This window comes from Nannobrachium achirus (genome assembly GCF_963921795.1).
Source record: "Nannobrachium achirus genome assembly, chromosome: 3".
Lineage (NCBI taxonomy): Eukaryota > Metazoa > Chordata > Actinopteri > Myctophiformes > Myctophidae > Nannobrachium > Nannobrachium achirus.
In genome coordinates, this window is record NC_137812.1 from 62,729,016 (window position 1) to 62,745,146 (window position 16,131).

The 16,131-nt window shown below is 43.6% G+C and overlaps 2 protein-coding genes across 3 annotated transcripts in view; both read left to right on the forward strand.

The window, feature by feature from the left end:
• cc2d1a (coiled-coil and C2 domain containing 1A) overlaps nt 1–6,787 on the forward strand; it is a 31,721-nt gene extending 24,934 nt beyond the window's left edge. Inside the window, exons 21-28 of the mRNA XM_080721051.1 lie at nt 1,060–1,211; nt 1,916–2,006; nt 3,239–3,394; nt 3,894–4,031; nt 4,901–5,027; nt 5,663–5,739; nt 5,990–6,037; nt 6,140–6,787. Of these exons, the coding sequence (XP_080577177.1) occupies nt 1,060–1,211; nt 1,916–2,006; nt 3,239–3,394; nt 3,894–4,031; nt 4,901–5,027; nt 5,663–5,739; nt 5,990–6,037; nt 6,140–6,172 (822 nt within the window). The 3' untranslated portion in view covers nt 6,173–6,787. The remainder of the gene's footprint in view (nt 1–1,059; nt 1,212–1,915; nt 2,007–3,238; nt 3,395–3,893; nt 4,032–4,900; nt 5,028–5,662; nt 5,740–5,989; nt 6,038–6,139) is intronic.
• A 5,480-nt stretch (nt 6,788–12,267) lies between these two features.
• Nucleotides 12,268–16,131, forward strand: part of mri1 (methylthioribose-1-phosphate isomerase 1) — an 82,149-nt gene continuing 78,285 nt past the window's right edge. For both annotated transcript variants that reach the window (XR_013961810.1, XM_080721151.1), the window contains exons 1-2: nt 12,268–12,711; nt 14,236–14,459. Coding sequence is in view for 1 of the 2 variants with exons in the window: in XM_080721151.1 (XP_080577277.1) it covers nt 12,580–12,711; nt 14,236–14,459 (356 nt within the window). In the remaining variant the exon portion in view is untranslated. The remainder of the gene's footprint in view (nt 12,712–14,235; nt 14,460–16,131) is intronic.

Here is a 16,131-nt window from a genome sequence, read left to right on the forward strand (position 1 = left end):
CCAATGAGAGGCATCATGAAATAACATCATTTCATTGTTTGACTTCTGAGGCCGTAGTGATTTTTTTGTGTTCTAATAAAGTGTCCCATGTTTTTAATTTGGCCCTTTTAAAGTGGCATATCTATCATCTTGATCAGCTACCTACAATATACTTTAATATACTTTATCAGTGAGTCAAAAGTGCTAGAATTGGAATTCTTAAGTTTAAGTGGCCGCGTGGTACACACGTCATGGACGCATCCCTTGAGGTTTTCAATTCCCAGATACGCTTGTTTCTCATGTTAAATTAGGCTATTTATTTTTGGAAAATGATCGCATCTCACTTCTTCCAAATGGTGTCTTGCAAGTTATTTTTTGATCATTACTAACCTAGAGAATTCACTCTGTAGTTGAAAAAGTCAGGATCTTCAAAGTCGGCGCTCATAAACGCACAGCAATAAAGACAGTGATGTCACTGAAAAGCGACAGGTTCTCTGTTTGCCGTCTCCCCTCTGCTCTGTTAACATTATGGGTAACCCATTCAAGTGGAAATTAAATGTGACACGCATCATTTATTTAGAAAACAAGAAGATATGTTGGCAGAGTCAGTCCATACATATTTGGAAACATATTTTTTATTTAAATCAATATAGTCTTCAGTTCATGTAGGATTATTTTAATATTAGGTTAACTACAGTTGAATTGCAATGACTTTCTTTAATGGGCTGGCTTGCAGTACACTGTTCTCCCTTACCCGAAGTGGGGCCGCTGTCACAATTGTGGGCGTTAATTTGTAGGCGCCCGTGTGTCTCTATAGGGAAACTGGGAGATTTTGACACATAATATGTGTCAAAATATTATTTGGGGGGGCGCTACCCACACACGGTTAGCTGTGTTGCTCATTCTTCGAATGCACAATCCTTAGAAGTTCTACCTCGTTGTAAACGTGACTGATCTGGTATTATGTATTATTGAAGGGGAGAAATAATCAACCAAAATTACGTTTCAGAACTTTCTTTTAAGAGTTTACATTAGATTCGATCTACATATCTATCTACATATATTTTATTGTGTGTATAGGAGGAGGCTCAGAGGGACAAAACCAGCACATTGAAGAGCACCAACAGTCCAGAGTTCAAGGAACAGTTCAAACTGAACATAAACCGTACTCATCGAGCCTTTAAACGGGTGATCCAGTCTAAAGGCATCAAGTTTGAGATCATCCATAAGGGGTAAGACCAAATAGAGCCCAGCTCTAGTACTGTATAAATGCATGTTACTGAATGCAGTGAGAGTCGTTACCATGTTCATAAAAGGACATGGCACTGTCATTGGAGGTGAGACGTACGTGAGTAAAGATTAAAGGCTCCCCACCATGAATTTCACATTTTTCATTTTCATTTTTTCTTCCCAGTGTCTCTTCCAGCCCAAAAAGACCCCTTTCATTAACTCTAAGCCTTGCCTTTCATTTCAGTGATTTTCTGAATGGGCGTGTCTGAATGGTACTCTTTTGAAATCGGCCCCTTGCTTATGTCACAAAGGGGCTCATTTACTATTGGGCCCCCTCGAGAAGGGGACGGTACTTTTTGGGAGGCTATATTCTATTGAGACTATATATGAGGTGGAACCATGAGGTAAAGTACTAAAATTGTCTTGAATTGGATTGACTCTACATGGTTCTCTTCGTGGTACCATGCTAATCTTCTCTGTATCGTTCCAATTTTAGCCCAAAGACAGCGCCCCATTGCCAACAAAGGGCATTTTGGTATTGTTGTGTGCTTGTAGATCGGCTGTTTTCACTAGTTTAGTTCATTTTTATAATGATAAATACAAAATGAACGGTTTTGGACATACAAGGTTTCCACCCGGCAACAACGATATGTGCTATGAATTGTAATGGCCTCATCATGTGCTGTATGTCTCCTACTGTTTTCAGGGGTCTGTTTAAGACTGACAAGGTGGTGGGCAGCGCTCAGCTTAAGCTGGATGCTCTAGAAAACCAGTGTGAGATCCGTGAGATCATAGAGGTGAGTGTGAATCTGTCTTTCTAGAACAGTGTTTCTCAGCCACTGTGCCTGGGGACCTTTGGTGTGCCCCTGAGAAGGGTCAAGTGTGCCCCTTGAAACTGCTTGAAAACCAGTATTGTATTTATCATTTTAAAAATGATTTAAACTTGTGAAAACAGCCGATCTACAAGCACACTTGTAGATCTGCTGTTTTCACTACTGTTGTGCGGCAGCCTTGTATGATGAAGCAGGGCTTTACTCTGTATTATGTTGGTGTGCCCATGGATTCTTGGGACATGAAAAGTGTGCCCATGCAGAAAAAAGGTTGAGAAACACTGTCCTAGAGAGCTGTCAATCAATGCTAATCAAGTGGCTAACATAATGGCCACAATCTGGCACCACACCTCCAGTCCTCCTGCCTCATTCGCTAGCTAACTTATTTAACACGTTTTACAAATTGTTAATTTGTATTTATCAGTATGTTTTGCACAAATTAACATTTGGCAAAATAGCAGTGTAAAGAGAAGTGGATACAGTAATGAACCAATTTTAAAAAGTAGTATACGAATAAATACAGGAAATCAACTTTGGGAAGCTGATGTGCGTCTATCAAAACAACATCCCGGGTTCCAATAATGGAATAAGGGCGGAGCGCTTGTTTTCGGTGGAGATGACGGAGGCGCGCCGACGTTATATTATAAACACAATCTGATCTAGCTACAACAACAATCATGACATAGGCTATTTATTATAATCACTAATTCACTATGAAGTGTCTTTAATTATAATTCAAGTTAAAATAGTCAAATAACAAGGACAAATTGTTCTGCCCACAACTTTATCAAACCAAAATGCCTAAACTACTGTAAATGTAGGTCTATTATAACTATGATAATGGTTCTTGTAAGTCCCAATTATTAAGTAGAATACTTGACCTTATAAATGTTTATAATGTGTTATGATTATTTATTGTGTTATATGTTATGAAACATTGCATGTAGGCCTATTATATTACTTCCGCGCGGTCCAGGCGAACACAACGGAGCGATCCCTGCCTCCGGTTCAGCCAATCACAAGCTTCCACTGCTGGAAGCGGGATGTTGTTTTGATACACGCGATGTGCATGGGTACAGTATGCTATATGAAATATGCTTGGTTTATTCACGCCACACATCCTGTGTGTCTGTGCCCGTTTGGCCAGTCAGGCATCACTGCGTGCACCAGCCCATCTAACCATGTACATGTGTTTATAGGTGCTGGATGGTCGTAAACCCACAGGGGGCAAACTGGAGGTGAGGGTGAAGATCAGAGAACCTCTGGGTGGGGTTCAGCTCCAGGTTGTGACAGAGAAGTGGCTGGTCCTCGACCCCATCTCCTCCCCCTCTCCCCCAGAGAGACAGAAAGACAGGGTGAGTTAGAACTCTGCTTCCCAAAATGTTCAGCTCGAGACCCATATGTCCCTAAAGATAAAAATACATGAATGAAAATAGCCGATCTACTTTAGCAATACGTTAGTGAAAATAGACGATCTACATTAGCAATACTTTAGTGAAAATAGACAATCTACAAGCTCTACAAGCTCATCTACAAACTCACCTATTATATTATAGGTCACTATTTCTAAAATATATATATTTTTTTAAATGTTAAATGTATTTCATTTTTTTATTTCTTAAATGCATTCAATCAATCAAGTTAGTATAGAGGTTATGTGCGTGACATCATCGTACCCGGAAGTTATGTGGGCACGCCTACTGAGTGGCAAAAAACAGAGTCATGAGGAGTCAGCAGGAACGAGAAGGAGCGCTTCCAAACTCCAATGCTGCTTTATGTTTTGCCACTCAGTATGTCCATGGTGCTGATCCTGAGTGGCATATGATGCATACCCTCTATTGTTCTAATCATCAGGCCCCATCTCCTCGGTCCAAGCCCAGGCATGACCCGGGTGGTCATCCAAGGAGCAGTCATTCCAGCAGCTCTCCGCCTCAGTACAAACTCCACAGCTTCAGTCTTCTGAACTATGACAAGGAAAGGCTGGAGAGAAAGGTACGAGTGCTTTGTTAACCCATGAGCTTCATTTGTGCCTCTAGGGACCGCAATTTAAACAAGCCAAAAGCTTTCTTGTGGTTTTTATCTTTTTTACCTGTGAACTGAACTGTATTGTCCTGTACCTTTTTCTATGCAAACCTCTAATCAAATCTTCAATCAATCAATCAATAGTTGGATAGTTGTCGCAGTTTACCAAGAGAAATGTCACAGCTTGTCCGTGTCCGTGTAGATGTGTGTGTAGACGTGTGTGTACACATTTTTACAGTCTATGGGTTGGTTCCCTTGACACATCACTGTGACATCACAGGTGATATCACAGGTGGCATCACCTATGTAAAGGTCCACATATGGGTATTCCCCAGAATCCTCTTTTTATGCCCATATATGAAGATCCCTGATGTCATCGATATATATCACTGGCCAGATGGCCAAGACAAGGCCCATATCTGTGTGGCTGGTTCAGATAGGGATGTCCATGTATGGGCATACAAGATATTGTATGTTTTGATGGCATGGGAACCACTCTTACAGAATCTCTTTCATGCCCATATATGGAGATCACTGATGTCATCAATAATAAGCCCATATCTAACAGGAGGACTTCATATGGGAATGCCCATATATGGAGGAAGACAGCCCATATCTGCGCGGCTGGTTCAGACAGGGATCTCCATGTATGGGCATAAAAGGGATGTACTATACAGTACATGGATCTCCATATATGGGTAACTGGTCAAATTATACATCACTGGCCAGATGGCCAAGAATTGGCGTGACCTCGCCCTTTAGGGCGAGGCCGCATGTCGCCCTGAGGCGTCTTACTAGTGACCTGAAGGTCTTGTTGGTCCTCATGTTTTCTCGCTCAGCTTGGTGAATTCAGAAAGAACCGACGAGATCCACCGTCTGACCTGATACATCAACACAAAGAGATTACCCACAGATTGCAGTGGCAGAAAGCTTACCTAGAGAGAGGCTCTCCCACTCAGCTGGCAGGTAAAACAGACACACACACACACACACACACACACACACACACACACACACACACACACACACACACACACACACACACACACACACACAGAGATACAAGTACACCACTCTCACTTAGGGGTGGGCGGTATGGTGATAATTATCGTTGAGACAATACAATGTCTCCACGATATGCCTTTTCAGAGGTATCATATATATTGTGATACAATTGAGGGAGCCTTGTAAGAAATACTGTTTAATCGTTAATACAGAGATTCATTGCAGAATTCAATGCAAACCTGCATTTTGGTCTAAATCAGTAGCTCTCAAACTTTAAAATGTCAAGGTCTCCCCTTAACTCTTGACAGTATACAAATGAAACCAAATGGACCCGTAAGGGTCCATTTGGTTTCATTTGTATACTGTCAGAGTTACATACTTGTAAAGTTCAATTTAGACCTCCCAAAAGGAACCCAGAGAGTCTAGTTTTTGTCAAGTAACTTGAAAAATAACCATAAAAACCAATGTGAAAAATAATTGTGATAAAATCGTGTATCTGTAGCTTGGGAAAATATCGTGATATTGTATTTTTCCATATCGCCCACCCCTACTCTCACTCATGTAAAAATGTATTTTCCCTTTCCCCGTCTGTGCAGAGTATGAGAACGTGTTGCGACGCTTTGCTCATGGGCTTGCTGACTCGGTGAAAAAATTCTCCAGCCAAGGAAACAGGGTGAGTGCAGAGGTGGCCGTTGCTGCTGCTTGCACACGTGTGTGTGTGTGTGTGTGTGTGTGTGTGTGTGTGTGTGTGTGTGTGTGTGTGTGTGTGTGTGTGTGTGTGTGTGTGTGTGTGTGTGTGTGTGTGTGTGTGTGTGTGTGTGTGTGTGTGTGTGTGTGTGTGTGTGTGTGTGTGTGTGTGTGTGTGTGTGTGTGTGTGTTTGTTGTGTAATTAAATGTTTCCTTTTGCTCTTTCTCCTTCACAGGAAGCTGCCAAGGATGCTCTGGGCAGGTTGAAGATGGTAGAGATTGAGGTAAATACAGTAGCTGCATGCCTTCCTGTAGAGCTATTATTGTCCCTCGTGTTCTACAGTTATCAGTATGCTAATCCTCTTGTTTCCCAACTCTCTTTTTAGCTGGAATCACTGAAAAGGAGACGCACTGTGTGAGATGAGAAGAAGAGGAGAAGGGAGAACAAAGGAGTAAAGAGTCGGCTGGAGGAGTTATATTAGCTCTAACACAACACAACATAACACTAACAAGACCAGCTTCAATTAGGCTACCTTTAGCATAATGACACTCCTACGGTATGCTGCTCCACGTCTGTGACTCATGCATGAAGATCCCTCTGTTTACGTCGCCAGGTTTTTTTAACCTTGTGGTGGCATTTCGGTTCGGAGGACATTTATGGTCATAGTGAAGGGACCCAGAAATGGTGTACAGTAGAATCAAGCATTTAAAACTATACTAGTGGGAGATGAATGCTTATTTGCACTTAAACACAAGACGACAAAAAAAAAAAGAAAAGAAAATCCAAACACTACAGAAAACTGCCCCCAAAAGATTATCCCTTCTGTTCTCTTCTTCTCGACTTGTGAGTTGCCTGGGAGTGAGCTGGGATGAGTTACACCTGATTAATATACATCAGGGTTCCCCAATTAGTTTTCCCCAAGGCCCGAATTATGTCTAGGGTACCAAGCCGAGGGCCACAACATTGCAGGGGGCGACGGTGGCGTTCCTGCTACTCCAGCGACAGTTTTCGTCGTTGTCAGTTGAAAATCGTATGTCCAAAACCGTTCTTTTTGAATTTATCATTTTAAAAATGATTTAAACTAGTGAAAACAGCCGATCTACAAGCACACAACGCCTCGCGATGCGAGGCGTTGTGTGCTTGTAGATCTGCTGTTTTCACTACTTTTGTGCGACGGCCTTGTATGATTTACGAAAGAACGTACAAATTTGGAGATACAAGGTTTCCACCCGACAATGACGATATACTAGTGTTGTTGCTGCTCTTATACCACCATTAGTACTGGGGTTGGTGTGGGCCTGACAGTAACCCTGATATACATCATCTCAGATGGAGAGATTTGGTATCTATAGATGCCCCTCCCCACCCCACAAAAAAAGTGTGTGTGAGAGAAAGTGTAACTTGGGGACTAAGGTATCTTTAACTCCTTCCTTTTATATTGTGTGTGTGTGTGTGTGTGTGTGTGTGTGTGTGTGTGTGTGTGTGTGTGTGTGTGTGTGTGTGTGTGTGTGTGTGTGTGTGTGTGTGTGTGTGTGTGTGTGTGTGTGTGTGTGTGTAATGAGCTTAATCTAATCTGTCTGCTCCAGTATTCCAAGATTACAGTAATCTGCACCGTTTGGAAGGGTGTGATATGGGTATAAAAAGTGGGGCTCCGGGGCGTCACAGCCACATCCCATAATGAGGGGATTAGTGTTTGTGTCACCAAGGAGACAGGAGGGTGGCCTGCTGGGGTTAGTTGTGGGGGGTGGGGCTGAGGTTATGGCTTGCTGTGAATGTTATGGTAAAAGCTGAGCTCTGGGGATGGATCTTATTTTTCTTTAGTCAGCTACTTCTTCATTGACCTCATTTGCTTTTTTTTCCCTGCCACACTTTGTTTAGCATTAACTTATCGCTTATCGATTCAGAGGTTAGTGACATAATTAACTTGTATGTCTTTGTTGGAATATTGACCACTATGTACCACTTCCAATTGTCAAGAAACTGACAAATTCCAACATAAACGTGATTTGTCACCAGGCCTGGAATTTCGTCATTTTAGGGGCAAGGCCACTTGGCCTTTGGTGTCGTCCATTTTTTGAGGGCACAAAGGCCAAATGCCGGGGAAGGAAGGCCATCAACTAAAACAAGATTTTGGTCCATTGAAATAATTTATTGACTTTAAGGGTTAAGGATAATTTAAAATGTAATGGTGTAAATGATGGTATTAGCATGCTCAGCCCTGTGCCAAAAAGATGGGGACTCAACAAAAGACATGACAAGAAAGAGACACTGGTGTCTACATATTGACAAGAGACACTGTTGTCTACATATTGACAAGAAAGAGACAGGAGAAAGTGGTACAGTCAGCTGGGGTATTAAGGCCACTGTGGCCTCAGCCATGCCATTTTTTGGAGGGGCACAAGGCCAAACTGAGGTAGCCTGGTATAACCAGCCTAGATACTAATGCATCTAGCTAACTAACTGCAGTATCATTCTCTCCTTGTTTTAACATGGGTGGATGATGGTATAGCTGCAGCTAGGCTAAAACTGAGGGGCAACGACAGCCATGGCCTTCATGGCCTCCCTGAAATGCCTGCCCCGTCTGTCACTGATGTGTGTCAAGTAGCTCTCTCAATCTCTCGAGACAGAGTCAATGATGGCTATGCCATAGAGATAGACCGAGTGGGCGTCGCCCTTTCTTTGCGATGGCTCGCCAGATTTAGTAGCTCTTGACACCAACAGAGATGCAACAGTGTAGTGATATCTACACGTCATGCAAGTGGTTATGGGTGGAAATGCATATGTCTGTCCATATGACAGGACAGGGGGTTTCACATTATGGAATGCATCTGGACTACCATATACTATATATTTTACGTGGACACACAATCGGTGAACAGTAGCTGACATATCTAGACTAACTGGAATGATTTATGAGCCTCACCATGACAGTAAATGACAGACAGTAAACTTATTGCATTATTAATATATGCTCGTGGTAGCCTGTTTCTTTGCATTCTCCAATATATCATCCACTATGTATTTAGAAATACATAGGTGTCCTCCTTCACTATAATTCTACAATGTATGTTGAACATTGTAAGAAAGCACTTTTCCTCTGTACTTGTCTTCCTTGATGATGCTAAAAGTGTTGACTCTGACAACAATTTGTCAGGCATATATAAGGGCACAGAGTTTACCCTAATCCACCCTTTGCCCCATGTCAGTGTCATATTACTTAATCCAGGTTAAAGCTGGCCTGAAATGGGTTGCCTGGCTGTCCATAGAGGTCCTTTGCAGAGTACCCATTTCTCTTTATCGGACTCTCTATGTTCCCCCCTCGCGGGTGTCGCTCTTCTTTCCGACATGTCGCCACTCCGAAATTGTCTTCTTATTGTCGGAGTGGCTACACTTCCATAGAGGTTAAGTTTAGGGTAAGGGTTGGAGATAAGGGTTAGTGTCGGAATGGAGACATGTCGGAAAGGAGACATGTCGGAGTGGCGGGGTGTAACCCCCTCTCGCGTTCCATCACCTTTTCCTACTCAATGAAGATTTCATTGCTCACATTCTGCCACCTCAGTTCGCATCGCTCTCTCTCAGGAGGCAACATCCACCCACTCACTTATGTCAGTTCAGTCTCTTGGATTTTACTTATTGATTCTGAGATGTGCAAGGCAATAGAGGGCAAATAGAGCATGATACAGCACAGCTAACAGAAATAAGGGTGCAAAAACGTATCTTAACCCTCAGCTAAAATTGGGGGAAGTGGTGATAGGATGCCATTCAGAGCCACCATTGGGCTCACCACAGCACTGTGGTATCTTGAAATACCGGTACATTTTGTTTTTGCATTTGGGTAATCCAATACTCCTTTTCACCAATTTTGGTGTTGCTGTGGACGTCTATTTCCCTCTATAGAGGGCATAAACTTTAACCCCTGGTCCTGTCCCCCCAAACAAGCTCCTAAAAGTCAGCCCATTCCTTCAGTAACCCTATGACCTCTGAACTAATCCCAGTGTCCGTGACAACAGTCAAATCAGTATTCTGTGTGGTGGATGGCTGAGTAGTGGCCAGGCACAGGGGACACATGGAAGTTAATCTGGCCAGTCGCTAGCACACACTTAAAGAATCAAAAAACATTTCTGTGACGCATTAGACAATGGCAGGAATAGCAACAAAGTTTATGGATATTTAGTACTCATACTATCAGACTATAATTTAGATGGCAGAGCTGTTCCTATGTTATCTTGTTTTATTCTCTTTTTGATATGTAATTATTTTCTTTTTTCTTATCTTAAGCATTTATAAAGGGTAATGTATTGGTGGACTTTTCCTCTGATAAAAAAAAATGTATCCATGCAGGTGTGCAGGGTTGGAAAACTGAGTGCATCTCTCCATTCCGACATGTCTCCTTTCCGACAGACACTAACCCCATCTCTTACCCTAACCTTAACCTCTATGAAAGTGTTGCCACTCGAAGAAGTCACTGTCGGAGTGGCGACATGTCGGAATGGAGAGCGCCCTCCTGGAAAACTATAGTCTTGCATTTTTATTGGTAAATGTCATGTAATGGCAATCAGTATACATTGTGTTAATATATATATACATTTGCTCTGGCACTATTTTTTCAAGGAAAATGTGATGTTTTGTGTTCTCAAGGTGGAAATGTATGAATGCCGATTATTTAGGCTTTAATGGTTTAATACTGTGGTTTATTTGGAGGGATCTTGGTTAAATAAAATATGAAAATAACTCCACATTTGATTTTCCTTGTATCTGGAACAATAGGCCCACTCGCCTTTGAAGAGGCCATGCTCTGTTGTTGGGGGGGAATCTCCAGGCTTTGCTGTTATGCTAATAATTTATCTGAAAGGAAAGAATAGAGGGGGAGGGGTAAAGTCTAGATCCCATAGCCGGAATGGACGAACAGTCGCAATGATTGGCCGTAGGCAACCAGTCCGGTTTTAGCTGCTGGCTGATGCGAAACTTCCCCATGGGGCGTGTGTAAAATAAAAGGTGTAAACTCCCAAGTAATAATGACTTATCATCTGGGGGTCCTCCCTCAGAAAAAGAATTAACATAGTAGATGTAATTGCCAATCATCCTGGCAAATCCAGGATCATTGACAAGCCTGCCCAATGAGCGTGGACAATTTGGCGAGTCTGATTTTTGGCGAGGTGACCGGATACCTTATAATTTAAAGTAAGGTACAGGTACAATTTGTATTTATTTTTTCTAATTAATTTATTATACCGCACCCTCCACCATAACCCCCCCTCCCTCCCGACACGCACTACTCAGCTCGGATTTTAAGCCATGATGATCATCTGTGGGCCAAGAAAGCACATGTAGACAACAGAGGAGGGGCCCACACATTTGATTTTTAATTAATGTATACATTTAATTTTAGTAAATTGTCAATGACCACGTGGCCCAGTTCCCCCAAGGGCCCCTGAGAGCCAAGGGCCCCTGGCAACGGCCCCACCGGCCCACTGGCTAATACAGCCCTGCCTGTACCTTAATTATTAGTGGGGTACAATTTCTACCTGTACCCCACTAATTTAACGTAAGGTACCCCACTAATTTTACGTAAATACAGGTAAATTGTACCTGTACCTTACGCTAAATGAGTGGGGTATAATGAATTAGTATTGGTATAAATATGTACTTAAATGACTAAAAGTAGAAAGTATATTTTGTACTAATAATACAAATCTAAAAAGCAACTAGTAACTAAAGTTTTCAAATACTGTAGTGGAGTAAAAGTATGCCTACAATATTTGCCTCTGAGATGTAGCGCAGTAGTGGAGTAAAAGTATTGGAAATACTCGAGTAAAGTACAATCATCTCAAAATTATACTTAGTTACTTTACACCACTGTGTATATTAGCCAGACTTGTATAATAATACAGTAAAGTAATTAAAGTTGAGGTGGGCGTGAACAGCTGAACACAGTGCAGGCAGAGGCGTCGTACCCTGGGTCCAGGGGGGAAAATAAATTGTTACTTTTAAAAATAAATCCATGAATGTCTCTTTGTCTATCTGTGCTGGTTAATATCTTGTTAAATTGCAGTAAAATAACTACAAAAGCAAAATTTAACAAAATGGTCACTTTAACAAGGTATTATACAGTAATTATATTCTCCACACTTGTATTCCCAATTTCTCCCCATCATCTTGACAAAATGGTAGCCTATATTCCCAGGTTCGGCAGGTCAGCTGCACAGGTGCAATTCATTAGTGTTAATTCTGGCATGTTTACTAACATGACAAGTTTAGCTGCACCTGCACTTGAACAACCATTCCAGGCTGCCATACCCAGCCCAAGAAACCGTAGAAACAGGGAAAAAATAGAATGTACTTCTTAAAATAAACGTATCATGCCTGTTGCTAAGGTATGGCAACATGACAGGTGTCTTGCACGCCCGCGAAAACACCAGTCATGTTGCCATACCTTAGCAACTGAACTGACGCCACTGAGTGCAGGGAGGAGGATGGGCTTCCTGTTGGAACAGAACACGTGGTTCCGTAGCTGCTGCTGCTCTCTGCTGTCAGTCAGTCTTCTGTGTGGAGAAACGAACCCATCTCTATTCTTCCTCTCATTCACACCACCAGCTATCACCGCGTTTTATTCCTCCCCACCCTCACCCACCCACACCCCCTGTCGCTCCGTTCCACGGTTCCACCCTCCCCTTTCTCTACCGCTGACAACAACCAGGCCGTGGTCGAGACGAGAGAGACGACGTGTGCGTGCGTGTGTGACTGTGGAGACTGTGGACTAGTAGAGAGTGTGTGCGCACATCACATCGCATCGCATCCACCGATCTCCTTGTGTTTCGGGTCGTCATGACGCTCGAAGCGATCCGCTACCGGGCCGGATCCCTGCAGATCCTCAACCAGCTGCTGCTGCCGCAACAGACCGTGTTTGAAGAGGTCCGCTCGGTCCAGGACGGATATGAGGCCATAAAGTCCATGAAGGTAGCTGGAGATGAGATCCCTTTCTCCCCCCCCGCATCTCCCTTTCTCCTTCTCACACTCTTTAACCCTCCCCTCCCCTCCCCCAGAATGCTGCATGTGATCTGAATCTGATCTATCATGTTTGTGTGCCGCTATGTTGTTTATAAACGGTGTATTGCCCAACTATCTAGTTAATATGGTTACATTATTAACAGCTTGATCTTTTGTGCTCCTGTTGCGGCCGTATAGATGATCATGTTCATATCGCTGGATTGATTCCCCAGTGTCCGCCGCCCTATAGCTGGTCGGGCTCTTGCCTTTATTGACGCCGGGGCACCGTCCGCTCCGGGGGTCCCGGCGGCCTGTATTTGTTTTGAATGCATCTGCGGCACCCACTAGCTACAACCAGCCACACTACTGTTTTGGGTGTCTGTCTCGTCTAACGGCGCGTGGATTCTCAGGCCCCGGGATGATGATGGAATATATGATTGAATGAATGGTCGAGGCTGCCTCAACCGCATCCGCTGCTTCCCAATTAACGGGCATCCCAAATATATGACCTGGCACCGCTGGCAGCCCATTATTCATTTATAGTTTTCGCATTATGATGTGCAAGCACGACAAGCCGGGTATCTGCACACACAACCATCATCCACCCATGTAATGTATCGCCCCTCGTTCACCGGGAGAGATTATTGATGAATTATTAATGATCTTTACCAGGGTTTTTGTTCGCGTTTTGGTCCTGCTGTTCCGTTCTTTTTAACACGATTTCTCTCGCCCTCTGTGATGTAGTCGTTTCAGGGAAAAGCGTACTGATATTGGAACATTATGGAACATTATTTCGTTTTTGGAAAGAACATTTTAAAATCTGCCCCCCCTGGGGTTATATCAGATATACTACAGCACCACACACGTTTGGTGTGTTGTCAGAAGTGATGGAATGTACCGTAAGTACAAAGGATGATGTCATGATAATAGTGCCTCCCGGGAGAGAGAAATGATTCTCAACCAGAGATGATATCATGGCCCTGTGTGTGTGTGTGTGTGTGTGTGTGTGTGTGTGTGTGTGTGTGTGTGTGTGTGTGTGTGTGTGTGTGTGTGTGTGTGTGTGTGTGTGTGTGTGTGTGCCAGTGTCTGGTGTTCTCAAGCCACTTATGACAACTGTTGGTTCATCATTGTTGCCTCAGTGCTTCCTTCCTAGATCTCAGTAGCGAGGATGAACACACACACACACACACAGAGTGGTGTGTTCTACTGTGTTACGCTATATACAGTACTACACAGTAAGACGTGCAGATTTTGTTTTGGAAGAAAGCGTAGCCCTCTACTAAGTACTAACCATTCCATCCATTGAAAACGTGGTAGCGTATCCCCACGACCAATAGCGCAGGTAGATTATCGTATCCCTCCGAAAAAATCTAGAACACGCACGCATGTGAAAACCATGAAGAAAGCAAGCCACACAAAAATAGCATTTAACCAGATGGGAAAGGACAACCTGACAATGAGTAACTCCCCTCTCCCCTCCTCCTCCTCTTCTAGGTGCGAGGTGCCCCCGCCATTGCCATCGTGGGCTGTCTCAGCCTGGCGGTGGAGCTGACTGCTGGTGCCGGCGGTGATGACCCTGTGAGCTTCATCAGAGAGTCCCTGTGCCACCTGACCTCAGCCCGGCCCACCGCCGTCAACATGGGCCGCGCTGCCCGCGAGCTGATGGAGTTTGCCGAGAATGAAAGCATGGAGAAGAACTCTGAACAGCTCCGGGAAAGGTAGGAAGTAAGGGATGGATGAAGAGAGAGAGAGAGAGAGAGAGAACAGTGGCGTTAGTTCAGAAAAAGCTAAGGTATGGCAACATGACTGGTGTCTTGCACTCGCGCGAGGCATGATACATTTATTTTAAGTACATTAAAAATTTCCCCCGTTTCTACGGTTCCTTGGGCAGCTAAACTTGGCATGTTTTAGTAAACATGCCACAATTAACAATAATGCATTGCACCTGTGCGGCTGACCTGCGGAACCTGGGAATATACCATTTTGTCAAGATGGGGAGAAAAGTATAATACCTTGTTAAAGTGACCATATTGAAAAATTTTGCATTTGTAGTTATTTTACTGTAATTTAACAACATAATAACCAGCACAGACAAAGAGACATTCATGGACTTATATTTAAAAGTAACTTTTGTTTTCCCCCTGAACCCAGGGTATGGCAGCTGCCATACCCAATTGACGCACCTGAGAGAGAAGCAGGGAGGGGCATAAATGTACATGTAAGGAAAGAAGGAGGGAAAGAAGAGGGATGGGTGATTAGGGATGTGCAGAGAATGTTAGAGAGGGCTGGAATTTCCAATAGGGCCTTTTAGTGGAAGCCCCGAAAATAGCCGACCTCCAAGCTCACAACTGCTATTTTTGGTGTTTGAAACCACACTGAACTAAGCATAATCAAGTCAATACTGGCGATGTGGCGTGACTTGACTGCGTGGATTTCTACCGAGAGAGGGCAATTCTTTCAACATAAGATGCTGCATTCATGTTCAGGAGAGTTTTGACTCTTTCAACATAAGATGCTGCATTCAAGTTCAGGAGAATTTTGACAAGCAGTTCTATTGAATGCTGCCTTCAGGTATGGCATGGAAAGAGGACATTTGCATTTCTTTCACCATAGTAAAAATTGCATTTATGGTCCGGAAAGGGCAGTTTTTACCGACAGATAAAAGGGCAAGGGCTTAAGCCCCCTTTGATGTCTATGTGTGCACGTGCCTGTGGGTGAATGAAAATGCGGGAGGGAAATCTTCAGAATTTAAATGTTAATTCACAGTAAGGAACATAAATGGTGAGGAGACTGCATGTTTATGAACAAGGATGATGCTCTACCGCCTGGGGCGGCTGTGGCTCAAGAGGTAAAGCAGGTCGTCCAATGATCCATGGGTCGGCGGTTCGAATCCCGGCTCCTTCTGTCCACATGTCGTAGTGTCCTTGGTTGAGACACTGAATGCCACATTGCCTCCAATGAGTCGCTCGGTGTTAGCTTGCCACCATTGGCATGTGAATGTGGGAAGTGAGGACCTGGCCTGGAATTTCGTCATTTTAGGGGCTATGTAGACTATCTGCTGTGAAATAAATAAATTGGTATTTACAATCTGATCCATGCTCAGCCCTGCACCAATCAAAGACACTGGATTGGTTTAAAAATGTGGACTCAACAAAAGACATTGGTGTCTACTGTCTACATGACAAGAAAGAGACACTGGTGTCTACATGTTGGCAAGACAAGAGACAGGAGAAAGTGGTACAGTCAGCTGGGGCATTAAGGCCACTGTGGCCTCTGGGCATGCCATTTATTTGAGGGGCACAAGGCCAAACTTAGGAGCAACGACGGCCATGGCCATCATGGCCTCCCTTGTGAGGACGCTGGTGTCGACTGTTGGCCACTTCACTTCCC